Raw genomic sequence first — 13,197 nt, forward strand, 5'->3', positions numbered from 1 at the left:
GCGTTCACGGCAAATTAAAAGCAGCATCTTTAACAAACGTCAGTCTCATGGTTATTTATTGCCAGGTCATTTATGTGAACAGAGAGGCACTAACAATGACCCCCGTGGAGTATCATATTTTACCAAACCAGTTCCCAGGCACAGTATGTCCCTTTAGATTATAGGCTTATTAACGCAAGATCAAGACCATATAACAGTTGTTCTCTTACCAGGTGGCACCGTGCCTCACTTCTCTGAGGACAACAGCACACACTGAGACAAAGACGGCGTATTGTGTTGGTACAGAAAGCCGGTCATGCAAATGCCATAACGGCAGCCCCACACGTCACCATTGCCATCACTTCAGTGGTTGATATAGGAGCTAATCTGTTTTTCAAATGCCGCGATTTTGTGTATGTCTGAGCCACAGAAAGGGGCAACGCTCTTTTTCCGCCTGCGTGGACTTTGCGTGACGGAGGTTGACTCGAATTTCAGGTGATTCAGATGCGAGGATACAAACTGTATTGTGGTGAGAGCGAGTATAAAATGTTTATCCAATGTCATATCCGATTATAGAAGAAATGCCAACGTAATGGGAGGGATTTCAAGAGGAGGCATGCAATCAGGTCTTCGAGTTGTGCTTCAATATTTATCCTTGAAATTCCAGCACGCTTTTGTTTTAAACAGACGCTGTCATCGTGGACGTCAGTTCCTTGCTGGAGCTTAAATACTAAAGAAGACAATGCTGCAAACAAAAGGTCAGGATTACTGGAGAGCACGCAGAGTTTGGGAACTAGTGCAAGTCCATCCATTCATCCATCTTCTACTGCTTTATCCTCCACATGAGGGTCACAGGGGTCGCTGGTGCCAATCCCAGCTGACATAGGGTGAAGCGCAGGGTCACACCCTGGACAGGTCACCAGTCCATCACAGGGACACTCTCAAAATCTCACCTTAGAGTGTCCTATTGACCTTAACATGTGCGTGGTCTTGGCTCAAAGACAGAAACCACTAAAGCACCCGCCGACAGGTACCTGGTAACAATATGACCGATATAAGCCATCAAGGTCTAAAGCCAGTCTGTTCAAATGGCGGCCTGTGGGTCACGTGCGGCCCATAACCAGCTTCGTAACGGCCCAGCTTGTGGTTTCACCAGAAATGACTGAAGAAATAAGTAGAGAAACACTATTAACTGTCCTTCAAAGGGCCCTACATCAATTCCTACAGTAGTCTGATGGTTGGTTCTTTTGTATTCCGACACTTTGAGATGTTTGTGGGTGGAATATGATGCATTTTTCTCTTTTTTTCCAAAGAGAAACAAATGCTAAAACTGTGCACCTTTTTGATTTCATGCACGTTATGCACCTGAGATGTTAATTTTTTTATTTAAAATAGTTACAGCTAATACTGTGTACCTTTTTACACATATTGATGTGTGGGAAGTGAATAGTCCTGGTCTAAAGGTCTAAAACTGGCCTCAAAACAACGCAAAGTGAGTGAGTGTCACTACTATCTAACACATGACGCGCTGCACCGAGGACAAGTGTCACACTATCGAGACCCGAGAGCCACTAGCAGAGCGAGAAGCGGCGAGAGTGAATGTTCATCTTTGTGACACCGATGAGTCTCAGCGGGGCCGAGAGGCCGAGGCCCGGGGTCACTGGACACTCGCACAGCAGGTCAGACAGCTCGTCGCGCTCCTCCAGGCCAAAGGTGGCGTCGTTGAGCATCCTCCGGTGCAGGTGACACGTCTGCTCGATCTTCAGCTTGTTGATGTCGCTCCGGAGCCGCATGAGCTGCCTCGCCAGCTGCTGGTCCTGCAAGCGCATGTCGGTCTGCAAAATAAATGAATAAAAAAGAGACAGAGACTGAAACTACAAAACAAATATCAGCAGCAGGTTTCAGATCTTTCCATCTCATGCAATAAAGCGGTTTCCACTTTTCAAACTAGTCCTTTAAACACATTATTTAGTCATAGTTTTATTACAATGTTTTTCATTGTGGACTACAGCATGTCTTTAAACCCAAAGAGCACCCGTTATTTTATATCTTGTTTACTTCAACTGCATTTCTCAGCACTCCTCCTCTCCCCAGGCCTCATTGTTTTTAATTCCAAACAGTGTTTCCGACAACAGATTATGCATTATTCATGTGATTTAAATTCACGGGCGTTCATTGTTTAGGAAAATCCAAAGAGAAAAGTCACAGTGGGGGGGGGGGATCTGTTTTCTTTCTGTCTATTGTGTCCGCTTATTGCGTGTGTGCAAACATTTGCACAAAGATTACAATAATCTCTCTTGTCCAAAGTGTTTGTGGCCACATACTGTGTGTGAATGAGTCTGGTGCCTCTTTGCGTGCTCTGTTCAAGCCCGCAAACCGTGGCTGAATGTGCAAACTAATTGAGTAAAGTCAGAGTAAAATGAGTGTGTGTTAAGAGACATCTGAGGCCAGGACCAGTCACTCAGGTTGAATGGAATTCCTCTGGACAGTAATTGGTGATTAATGATGTTAAATGTTAAATTCTTATTACATAAGCCTTGATCTGCAAATATCTGCAAAGAAACATGTATTGAATGTTTCTTCGCTCAAGCTGGTTTGTTAGTTTGTTAGTTTGGAAAGCAGTAGAGACGTGGCAAAACAAGATACATACAAAAAAAAAAATGCTTATTTCAAGGCTATGAAAACAAATGTATCTGCATTTTCAAGCAATTATATGCTTATATAAACATACTTTTAGGTAGTGTATTCAACTTCTGCCAATAAACCCTCTATTACATACTAAACCTTGGTTTACCACCATCTGTCCTGAGCTCCTCTCCTCTTCATTTTTTTTTAAAGTTTCTTTGCAGCATACAGCATGGGTAGAGACCTGTATACAACGTAGGGGGTCGGCCAATAGGAGGTTTTGTCATGCACCGTCTGTTGTGTTGGTTAGTTTTAGTTCAGTGTCACTTCCTGTTTTATTTTGGTAAGGTGTTTCTCTACTTCCTGTGAGCGCCTTGTCTGTCTTGTTCTGTGTCTCGCCTGATTCGCTGATTGTGTTCACCTGGTGCTCATTACCCTCACCCTCTACATATACTCCCTTCTCCCACGTCCTGTTGCCAGTGCTTCTTACGTGTTATGTCAGCGTCCGTGCCGCTTGAAGTTCGCTTCAAGTCAGAGCTCTTTTGTGATGTTAGTTAAGTTTATGTTCTTGTTTGTTTCTCAGCTTTTTTGAAGTCAAGTATAGCTTAGCGTTTAGCTTAGCATTTAGCTTTTTCCTGAGCTGTTTTCTGCTCTCCTTTTGTTTGCCTGTTTGAAGGAGTCAATAAAACTCTTTTAAAACCTTCTTCTGTTTCCGGGTTCGTGCATTTGGGTCCGAGCTTAGTGAGAGTTCGTAACAACAGGTTTCCACACGCTCTTAACTTCCATGTGATGGGTCAAAGTCTCCTGCCTCTTGCATTTACGTAACGCTGAAAGGTTATTATGGAACTATTGATTAATAATAATAATAATAATAATAATAATAATAATACATAACTTTGTGCCCCCTGTTGAATCTCAACTTTACACTTTACAAACTTAAAAGTTGTGAGGACCCGCCAAAATATCCTCTTAGGTTCAAAATGAGAGGAGTTTGAATCCAAATGTGTCCTCAAAATCTATTACTAGACACACACAAAGCATCTTTGTATATTCATACATATATATATATATATATACGGTTGGCGTGTATGTCTCACCAGTTCCTTCCTGAGCCAACTGAGAGCGTCGTCAATGTTCCCGAATCCTTTCAGCACACCAGACGACAGCTTTCGACGCTCAGACACGTCAGAGATCACCGCGCCCTCCTTAGGTGCTGCTAGGTTCCCGTCGGCCTCCCGTCGAATCTGGCCTTTTCCAGTCCCCGTCTTTCTGAAGCTCTCTGCCTCCAGCCTTGCTTTCCACTCCAGATAAGAAGGCCTCCTGGTCTCCAGTCTGAGTTTCTCTGTCAAGGCCTTCAGGGTCATGAGGTGGTCATCTTTTGACATTTCCTCCTCTTCACATTCAGCACTTTCCGAGACCACCACAGTGATGTGAGGAGGTGAGAGGTCATCCATCATCAATCTGCTGAGCACACAATAAAGCTCCTCAAAAATGTGGCCTTTTGAGGCAATGGTTATGACTTTTTTGTCCTTCTTGCATCTATCTTAAAGTAGTTCTTTCTAAGGACTTCCATTAGTTTTTAGAGGCAGATATGGAGAACTGCAGAGGAGAGAGGAAGCAGGCGATGACATGTTTTCTGACAATACCGCAGTCAATCAGTTTTCACATGATAAGAGACAGATGATAAAAGTCCTACAGCTCAACTTTGCCACGACACACTGCATAACTGGATCTCAGAAAGAGCGACTGGTGATTATCATTAAAGCTATAGCCCTCGGCTCATGTCTGATATTAAAGGAGCAGCACACTGAGGGAACACACCTCAGGGATTTGTATTTAACAGGAACAAATTGTTTCCATAGCAACCACACGGGCACTGCAAGTGAATCAACAGTTTTTCCACATCCTGTCCTCGGCGCCTGAACCGACCTGAAGTGACAGATGACTGGCAGTGGAGCACAGTTTCACAGGGTTTGTAATGTTAAGTGAAATAATTGTAGACACAAACATAAGCACTCATTCTGAAGCAGAAACGTGTGTCTAGACAAAACCATATTTCACCGCAGCAATGAAAACCACAACTATCAACCACATGGTGCTCAAGGAAAAGTTGAGTTGCACTTTTTTTTTGCACTAAATCTTTAATGTGGCCTCTTAAATGATATAGCAAACGCACACTTGTTGGCCAACGGTGGCAGCAAACGGCGACTCTCTGCCAAGTGTCTTCTTACAAACTCTTCAAGCTAAGTGGTTAGCGCTCACTTATTTCATAATGGGTACAGCAGAGCAGCAGTGAAGCCGTTGCCCGTGCATCTAATGACAGGCTTGGCTCTCTTGCAAAGTCAAACAGACATCCGGCCGTGCAGAGTGGCCGACTTGTCAATGCTCTTGTTTTGTGCAGGAGTCGCTGTGATGGACCACAGAGTTACAGGACACCGCGGAAGGGAAATCCATGCCACATGTATTTTTAAAGAGAGCGTGTAAAGGCCATGTTCTGTATGTACAGTGAAGAATTGATTGAGATTGAAACTGCAGAGCTCAGCTGTTTAAATGGATGGAGGGCACAGTTATGAAAAAAGAAATGGTTTCATATTCAACCAGGCTTGTTGGCTGTTTGTTCATTTCATTTTTTGATGAATCTAGCCGCTTGAATAGACCAGCAGGAAACGGCCTGAGAGACAGCCAACATTTATATCTGGAATATCAAATGGAGAAAAATAAGAACAGCCAAAGAATCCTTCTTATAAGCTGCCTAATTGCATTGCTCTGCTGCGACCTGTACTCGCAGCATCTCCACATCAATTAAACATGTCAAAAACCATATGTCGCTAAAGAGCTCAGGAAAATCCAGGCCTGTCTACGTAACAAAACACGAATCAGGCCGAGGTGTGTGTACAGTATCTCTACAATCTATAACATAACCTACCTTTGAGGCAGTCCCATTCACAGGTGCTGAATTTCAATCGGCAGTACGTGAGAATATCATTTGCAGGGTCCCGGGTTAACTCAAAGAGATAACACAAAAGTTATAAAAATTACACAGGCATATTGGATTCCTGCATTATGGCGACGGAAACTTAATAATGCAACTTAACCGCCAATACAGGCCAAACTGATTATAACAGAGGGAGCAAGTAGATATCTATCAACAGGTGCATACATTAACACACACCAACACACACATGGAAACAACAGAGCTGAGAGATGTCATGTGTTTTCCAACATCAAACACGATCCCTGTGTGTTCAATCAAATGACTTCTTTGGTTAGAGTCCATAAACTTTATTCCACACTGAATTAAGAGAAACCATACCCTGTATCTCTGTATTTAATTTAACACATGCAAAGAGAGAATGTCAAGACATGAAGTTGTCAAAGTTCACACATTTTACAACATATTTTCATACTGTCCCTCAAAAATCACACTTGTTATTTTCTTCAAATAGAATCATTTACATTAAAAAAAAAAAAAGCATGGGTGATGCATGAAAGTCTTCTTCCCATTGAACTCACACGTTTGTGTTTATTCAGGCTTCTCTGATCTTTTCCGACATAACGTGAGACACCAACCGCGTGAAAGACAGTAAATTGAACTTGCATATGATTCATTTACCTTGGAAGTTGTTTCCCAGACTTCAATCTCTCCAGCTCTTGGACCACAGTCTCATCCCCCCGTGCTGCTCCACGGTCTGCTTGTTTTGAGCAGAAGGCTGCAACCAGTGGAGGAGGAGGGGGAGGATGAGGAGGAGGAGGGGCAGGGAGGTTGCGTCAGGTTCTTGTTGCCTGGAGACCTCCCAGGAATCCCTGTCAGCCTTTTCCGCCACATGAATACTACTGCAAGAGCGCCACAGTCTGATGAACAGGCAACAAATGGTATTGGTAATGGTATTAAATGGTATTTTACTTTTATTGAACAAAAATACAATAAACAACTCTTTTTTTCTCTGTAAGACAACACATCTGGGACAGCGAGTACAAAATATTACAAATTCAGAATATGAAACCAGCTGGATGTAGGACAAAGTTTCCCTGCTTCCATACTTACAAGCATTTTTCCCTTAAAAAATAACTAATAAAAATAATTTCGGAAAGAATAAATACAAAAAGAAGCTCATATCTAGAGAATGTACAGATACTAATTTTACAGCCTACTCAACTAGCATTGTAGAAACTGCTGTAAGAATCCATAGAAACTTTTTTTATCACAGGTTGTTGTTGGCTAACTTTATAAATAAAAAATATCTGAATAAACAGATATTAAGTTAAACGTGTTTTCTGTTTACAGAGACAGAGTGTATCAGTGCAGAGGACCAAAGCACTCAAAGTCCTGGTGCTGGTGTTTTCCTTTTTTTCTTTTTCTTTTTTTTTATAAATACAAAACATGTACTAATTCCCACACAAACTACAATTCCACTCATTGAGCTCAACATTGTGTTGATTTTTCAACATAATTTAATCTTATAAGGGGGTCAATGACTTTCTTTTTCAGCAGAATTCTAATAAAACATTATGAATGACACCGTGTCATAATAATTCCACATTTAGCAATCACTCTTCACAGAAAGTTGATTGTCACGTCACGTAATGACACCGGGGTTTTGCTGAACGTGTCTTTAAGTCCTCGCGCTGTTTGGACAAAAATGTTGTCGGTGCTTTGCTCCTGTGTCTGCACACTGTATTGCTCGGAGGAACTACATATTCTGACAGGAAAGCTGAACTACAAACCTGTAAAACTTCCTAAAACTTGACCAAGTGCAGCTATAAGTGCAACTAGTATTAAAACAAAACGTTTTTTAAAAAAGTCCCGTATAACCACATTCAATTGCACATAATTTTTTTTTTTTCAAAAACATTATTTAGGACACATACAATGTTTAAACTATTTGTCACATGTCGTATTTTCTATACTTTTGCACAAGATGTCTATGTTTGGTTGGTTTGGTTGATAACGTTCCATTTGTAAACCAAGTTTCACAACGCCAGCTCCTCTATGTCATCGTCAAATGAGATGATGGCTCGCACGGAAGGTTTGCTATCCGTGACATGGATGCTTAAAGAGGACGTTGGAGGACTGGAAGACCCTGAGCGTCCGTCCCTCCTCGAACGTACTCCATTGGCAGGTGGAGGACTACTGAGCACCTCCATTTTAATGGAGGTGCTCACACCGTCACCAGTTGGTGTAGCCACAGTGCCAAATAGCTGCTGCATGAGGTCAGACTTTCTGTCCTTGCCCACTCCTCTCACCATGTCTTTGTCTGTTTCTGTCTCCACTCCCCTGAGACTTATAACACCTATTGCCTCTAGGGCAGAGTCCCCGTCCTCTTTGGTCATAGGCGGAAAGAAACCGGGAGACCTTCGGGAAGATGGATTTCCAACAGAAGGGGTGTAGCTTCCGAATGCCATATCATCACTGGGGATTTGGGTGCGCAGTGCTCTCCTCCTCGTTCCTGTCGACACAGATCCACCCTCTGCATCACCGGCAGACAGATAGGCTGACTCCTCTGGAGCAGTGAGGCTAAAAATGGAGGAGTTTTGGTTCCTCTGCTCAGAAAGGCGAGGAGAGGAATGGTCACTATTGCTCCTATTAGAATCAGGAGACTCGGCATACATGGAGGCCTTGGTTACCTGCTTTTGATAATCTATTTCGCGCATCTTTGCCAGTAGTTGTTCTTTTTTGTGACGTGCTCCCTCTGCTGTTTGCTGATTGGCCTCCTGAGCTTCCTGATTCCACCTCTCCACCTCCTCCTGGACAAGTCCACGCTTCCTGTTATTCTCTGTTTCATTATGATTCAACAGGTCTTTACCATCTCTTTGTCTCTTTGCCTTCTCATCCAAGTGATCCTGATGAAGTAGCTGTTTCTTCTCCTTCTCCCTTTTCCTGTCCCTTTCTTTGTCCTTGTCTCTCGTCTTCGGCTGTTCCCGTTTCTGAATCCTGTCCTCCGTCTCTGCTTGTCTGGCCACTCTGTCAAGCTCCTGTTGACAAAAAGAGTAGCAGGTGGGAGACGGTGTACTAAACCAGAGGACGAAATATGAATGGAGGGTTGAGGTGAGGAGGGACACTATTTACCTTGAGTGAAAGGTATTCATCAGGTCCGTGTTCTTTGTAATCACCAGCGTCAGTGATGGCAGGTGGAGGTGTGGGGAAATCCAAACTAGATGCCCTGTATTCAGTCTGCACTGCTTTTGTGGTGTCCCTGCTGTTGACTATACGTTAATAAACACAGAATATATGTTAGAGTTCATTTGCATTAACGTCATCATAACATAACGACTGCAAATAGGTTTCACTGGTTTTTGTGCAAGTGTAAGTGCCCAAAAATGCAATCAAAGAAAAACAAACCAGATCATTGCACAAATGCACTGGAGCTGTCAACAATTTGGCGTTACCTTTCCGCTTTGTGTTGCTGTCAGTATCTTTTTTAGGCGACGGTCTCAACATGCGGTTGGCATAAATGTTCTTTGCATCTAGCTCTCTCTTTCTTTCCTGATAAGAAAACAAATAAAGAGGTCAAATAAAATTTCCCGCATGCATGCAGCTGGCGTTTATGACTCATATAAAGTAGCATTTGTAAGTATATTTTTGAGTCTAAACGCACCTTCAGTTTATTGGTCAGTCTTTCCAATTCCTGCTCCAGAGCCCTGTTCTCCTCCTGGGCACTGACGGTCTTCTTCTTCTCTGCAACCAGATGCCTCTGGAAACTGCTGTTGCTCAGCTCGATGCTACGCTCCAGGTCCTTTACATGTACACAGATTATTTTCATGTGATAGGAATACAGCAGCCGATAAAGTGCATTATTTGTTCATAAATGTATTAAAAAATGTATTGAGACGGAAAAGCTCACAAAGCCAGTAAATACATTACCTTAACTTTGCGTTCTGCCTCTTCGGCACGTGCTGTCTCTTCCTCAAGCCTGCGGTTTAACTCATCCCTGACTTCCAAGTCTCGCTGACTCACCAGCTTCTTTAATCGCATGATGGTCGTCTGATTTTTTAGCAGCTGCTCCCCGCTGTCCTTCAGCCTCCGCTCGGAGGTCCTTTCGCGCTCTTGGGTGCGCCTGAGCTGTTCGCGCAGCACCCGGGTCTCGTGCGCCAACATCTGGGAGATCTCACTTTTGGTGTCGTCATAGTGCTGCAGGGCTTTTTGCTGCCGGAACTGAAGCTGCGGCAAGGAGAAGAAGAGAATCCTTTTTTAGGATGTTGAGGTGAGGAGGGAGGAAAGAGACAATCAAATACCGCTGCAGGCCGCAAATATTCCAACGCAACAAAACGCTACGGTGTCCCACTTTACCTGTCTGAGGATACGGTTTTCTTTCTGCAGCTCATCAGTGCGACGCTGCAGTTCGCAAAGGGCGTTACGCAATTCATTGATCTGTAGCACGCGGCCCGAACGCAGCCTCTTAGTCATTATATCTAGGTCTTTAGCATGTGTGGACTCCTTGCTTTGTGATCGCACTCCCTTTCGTTGCTGCATGATCATGGGTTGCCCTCCATGACGCAGAGGACGGGACAAACCCTGACGGCCCCCACGACCTATGAGACAGAAACACGTAAAGTCTTATTTTCATGAAAGGTATTCACTCCTACAGAGAAATCACAATGTTAAATCTGCCTTTCACCGTCATGCACTGGACAGTGAAGCAACCAGTGAGGTTGAAGTTTTACTGAATGATGTCACTATTACACTTCCTCGCTTTACACACCTGTCTTGGAGAGTGGGGTGCAAGAATTCCTCTTTGTCTGCACCTCTCTTTTCGGAGGGGGTGATGGAGATCGAGTTCGGGAGTATGGTGAAAGCGAACGGTCTGACTCATTCTCATAATCATCCGAGTAAGGGGACCCACTACTTCTCCGACCCTCTCCATCTAATATGTGGTCCCGATCAGCATCGGAATGCCAGGTTCTGGTTTTTGATCGACTCTCATCACCGGAGTCTTTTTCATCTTCATCCTGAGTCTTGTGCCAGGAGTTCTTTTTGTGTTCATGTGAGGATGATTCTCTGGAGGCTGCGTGTCTGCTGCGGACCGAGTGGCAACTTCCGCCGTGGTTGTCTCTGTCATGGTCCGTGGCATTTTCAGAGTTCATGTTGTCACTTGGAAAGGAATTGCTGCTGAATTTGAACACAAAAGGTGGAAAAGGGACACATCAGACTTTGAGAAATGTGGATTTTTCTGAATTCTTCCTCTTTGGTGGTTTAGTGCAATTTGCCCATGTAATTTTTTTTTACAATTCTTTCTTAAACCTTTACCTGTTGTTATTCACAGTGCTGCCTTTGATGTATATGCAAGCCAACGGCAGTTAAAAGGCAGATGAGATGGAGAAAAGCAGAACATGTTTTATTATATTACCTGAGACAAAGACCTAGAAAGAATATCAAACTGCTGTGCATGACCATATGTGTCTTCAATGAGCCGATTATTTTGATCCTCAAATGTTTGAAATCTGCCAAAAAAACGTAATTATATTATATAAAACAGTCATCCAAAACAGTTGTGAAAGCTAGGCCAATTTGATTTTCTCGGGTCAATGTATCCATATTGTGTATCTTGGTTTCCAAGCGACAACAGGGGGTGGAATTTCCCAAGAGGCTGAATGATGTATTATATCACTAATCCACTCCATTGTTGCTACATAAATGAAAACAGCCAGTCACTGTCTGCCTTATGAAACAGACAGATCATTATAACCTTACCACGACAAGATATGTGTTTAGTATTATTGTTTTTATGAGGATAAAAAGAAGGTTCCCTGACACATCACAACCAGATCAGACAACCAATGTTACCAACTTACATCCCTACTTTATTGACAGTTGAGTAGTAGTAGTGTATAAGAAAAAATATTCTTCTTCCAATAACTCACAGCAGGCTGTAAATCATCACAATATACATTTGACAAATAGCTAATACTATTAGCATTGGTTTTTCGTTTATTTTTATTTTTTCTTCTGAATGTATTCATCAATTGTTCTTTTTCCTCTCTTTTCTGAGTGAGTATGCTCAAGAGTTAATCAGTCATACAGTCATCTGGCCCTTTCATCAGCCCGTTTGTTGGATAAGTCACTATGACAACAACACCTGAACATCTGCACTACCATAAAGGAGCATGAGCATCACTGTGGGGGAAATTAAGGTCTTACACCTGAATGAATACAAGTGTGTTTCTGAAAATGACTGTTGAACATTACATGATTACATGATATACATCTAAATACATGATTTTTCACATTTCAAACTCCAAAATCTGGTTTCTCAGGATCATTTTAAATTCATTGTGAAGGATTTGATCTCTAATGTCTATTATTGTCTTATTATAATTGGAATGAGTTGTCTTGTTGTTAATGTGTGTGTTTGTTGCCACTGCCTCTTGACCAAGACGTCTTTGTAAAAGAGATTTGCAATCACAATTAGATTATCATGTTAAAATAAAAAATTTAATATATATGTATATATACATCACATCCCGGTCACCTTTATCGTGATTATATTTAGTTATCTCCAGTATGCTGATAACACTGTCTACTGAGCACCTGCTCTCTTCCTTCTCTGTGTACATGGCTGAGTGTACCAATGACAGGCAAACCTATATTTGTGAGGACATGTTGGCTGGTCCACACAACTTTAAATGACCTTTTGGGGGTTAACACCTGGTTTTATGGTTAGGGTAGACACTTGGCTGTAGTGGTTAAGGTTAGGGTAAAGGGCTTGTGAATGCATTATGTCAAGAAGCGTCCACACAGACAATGCAAAATCACCGTGTGTGTGTGTCACGGACAGACAGGATTAAAGCAGGCCGTCTGTTGTTGACAGCTGCAACATCGTGTCCAGACTGTCTGCCACATAAAAACAATTAAATGTAGCATTTGAAGTCAACCTCACATTCTTAGCGAGTATCTGTGCATACAAAACATGACAAAACAAAACGACAAGTTTTATTTTAACGTGGTAGTTTAAGCAAACAAAGGGTTTAATAGCTAACGGTGTACTAACTGTCATGACTAACTATCATCAACAGGTGGTAACTATGTATTTGGTGTTAATATCCAAATACCCTCACACCAACATGCCAGTGTAGTTATTAATCACAAATAATTCTGCTTGCGCTATCTGTTTAATTTACATTTCACTATATATCCACAGACAGCTTCTTGTTTTGGAGTCGATTGGCTAATGTTAGCTTTTAGCAAGCTAACTAGCATGAGGCTAGTAAGCGTTGCTATCCTTGGGTGTTTAGATAGCAGAGTTGAACGCTCCCATTTTACATGGTCAACATTCAAAATGAACTACAGCAAAACAATAAATAACATCATATCTGGAAGGTAAAGGGCTTACATACCTACTTTTCGTCCTCAGTCCACGCCTTGAGGTTTGCCCCAGTCCAGCCGCTGACGCTGTACCATGGCAACCGCAGTAGTCCCTACAATGACCAATGACGATCACCCACCAGAGTAGCGCTGTAGTGCTGTGCACAATGCGACAGCAGGACAATAGTGCCCCCTGTTGGACAGGAACAAAAAGAAGCTTCATTCACATTGTGGAGCCGCCCAATCCATATATACTATCTTTTTTATATGCAGTCAAACACATTACCTTTTAA

At 42.5% G+C, this 13,197-nt stretch overlaps 2 protein-coding genes across 11 annotated transcripts; both read right to left on the minus strand.

Annotated features, from left to right (window-relative positions):
• Positions 1–1,347: 1,347 nt before the first annotated feature.
• Positions 1,348–6,447, minus strand: fam167ab (family with sequence similarity 167 member Ab). 4 transcript variants are annotated; one of them, XM_044049547.1, is made up of 3 exons: positions 6,218–6,447; positions 3,702–4,068; positions 1,348–1,814 (listed from the first exon to the last, which is right to left on the minus strand). In XM_044049547.1, the coding sequence occupies exons 2-3, from the start codon at positions 4,059–4,061 to the stop codon at positions 1,551–1,553; spliced, it is 624 nt and encodes a 207-aa protein (XP_043905482.1). In that variant the 5' UTR covers positions 4,062–4,068; positions 6,218–6,447; the 3' UTR covers positions 1,348–1,550. The 4 variants fall into 4 exon arrangements, with proteins under 4 accessions (XP_043905482.1, XP_043905481.1, XP_043905480.1 ...); XM_044049546.1 differs by having other exon boundaries at positions 3,702–4,065; positions 6,218–6,445; XM_044049545.1 differs by lacking the exon at positions 6,218–6,447 and adding an exon at positions 5,531–6,211 and having other exon boundaries at positions 3,702–4,065.
• Positions 6,448–7,231: 784 nt separating this feature from the next.
• On the minus strand, positions 7,232–13,021 carry lca5 (lebercilin LCA5). Of its 7 annotated transcripts, XM_044049541.1 has the most exons (9): positions 12,937–13,016; positions 10,850–10,871; positions 10,305–10,711; positions 9,893–10,134; positions 9,467–9,763; positions 9,201–9,338; positions 8,992–9,088; positions 8,672–8,808; positions 7,232–8,577 (listed from the first exon to the last, which is right to left on the minus strand). In XM_044049541.1, exons 3-9 carry the CDS (start codon positions 10,684–10,686, stop codon positions 7,576–7,578), a joined length of 2,295 nt encoding a protein of 764 aa, XP_043905476.1. In that variant the 5' UTR covers positions 10,687–10,711; positions 10,850–10,871; positions 12,937–13,016; the 3' UTR covers positions 7,232–7,575. The 7 variants fall into 7 exon arrangements, with proteins under 7 accessions (XP_043905476.1, XP_043905474.1, XP_043905473.1 ...); XM_044049539.1 differs by lacking the exon at positions 10,850–10,871 and having other exon boundaries at positions 10,305–10,708; positions 12,937–13,021; XM_044049538.1 differs by lacking the exon at positions 10,850–10,871 and having other exon boundaries at positions 12,937–13,021.
• Between the last annotated feature and the right edge of the window lie 176 nt (positions 13,022–13,197).

Source organism: Solea senegalensis, linkage group LG17 (assembly GCF_019176455.1).
Source record: "Solea senegalensis isolate Sse05_10M linkage group LG17, IFAPA_SoseM_1, whole genome shotgun sequence".
Taxonomy (NCBI): domain Eukaryota; kingdom Metazoa; phylum Chordata; class Actinopteri; order Pleuronectiformes; family Soleidae; genus Solea; species Solea senegalensis.

Coding starts and splice junctions, on each gene's coding strand:
- fam167ab (XM_044049544.1), bottom strand. Junction 1,815..3,701: donor GTTGGCTCAGGAAGGAACTG/GTGAGACATACA, acceptor TTTATTTTGCAG/ACCGACATGCGCTTGCAGGA.
- lca5 (XM_044049537.1), bottom strand. CDS start 10,996: ATGGTCATGCACAGCAGTTTGATATTCTTTCTAGGTCTTTGTCTCAG. Junction 8,809..8,991: donor CAGCAACACAAAGCGGAAAG/GTAACGCCAAAT, acceptor ATTAACGTATAG/TCAACAGCAGGGACACCACA. Junction 8,578..8,671: donor ATGAATACCTTTCACTCAAG/GTAAATAGTGTC, acceptor TTTTGTCAACAG/GAGCTTGACAGAGTGGCCAG.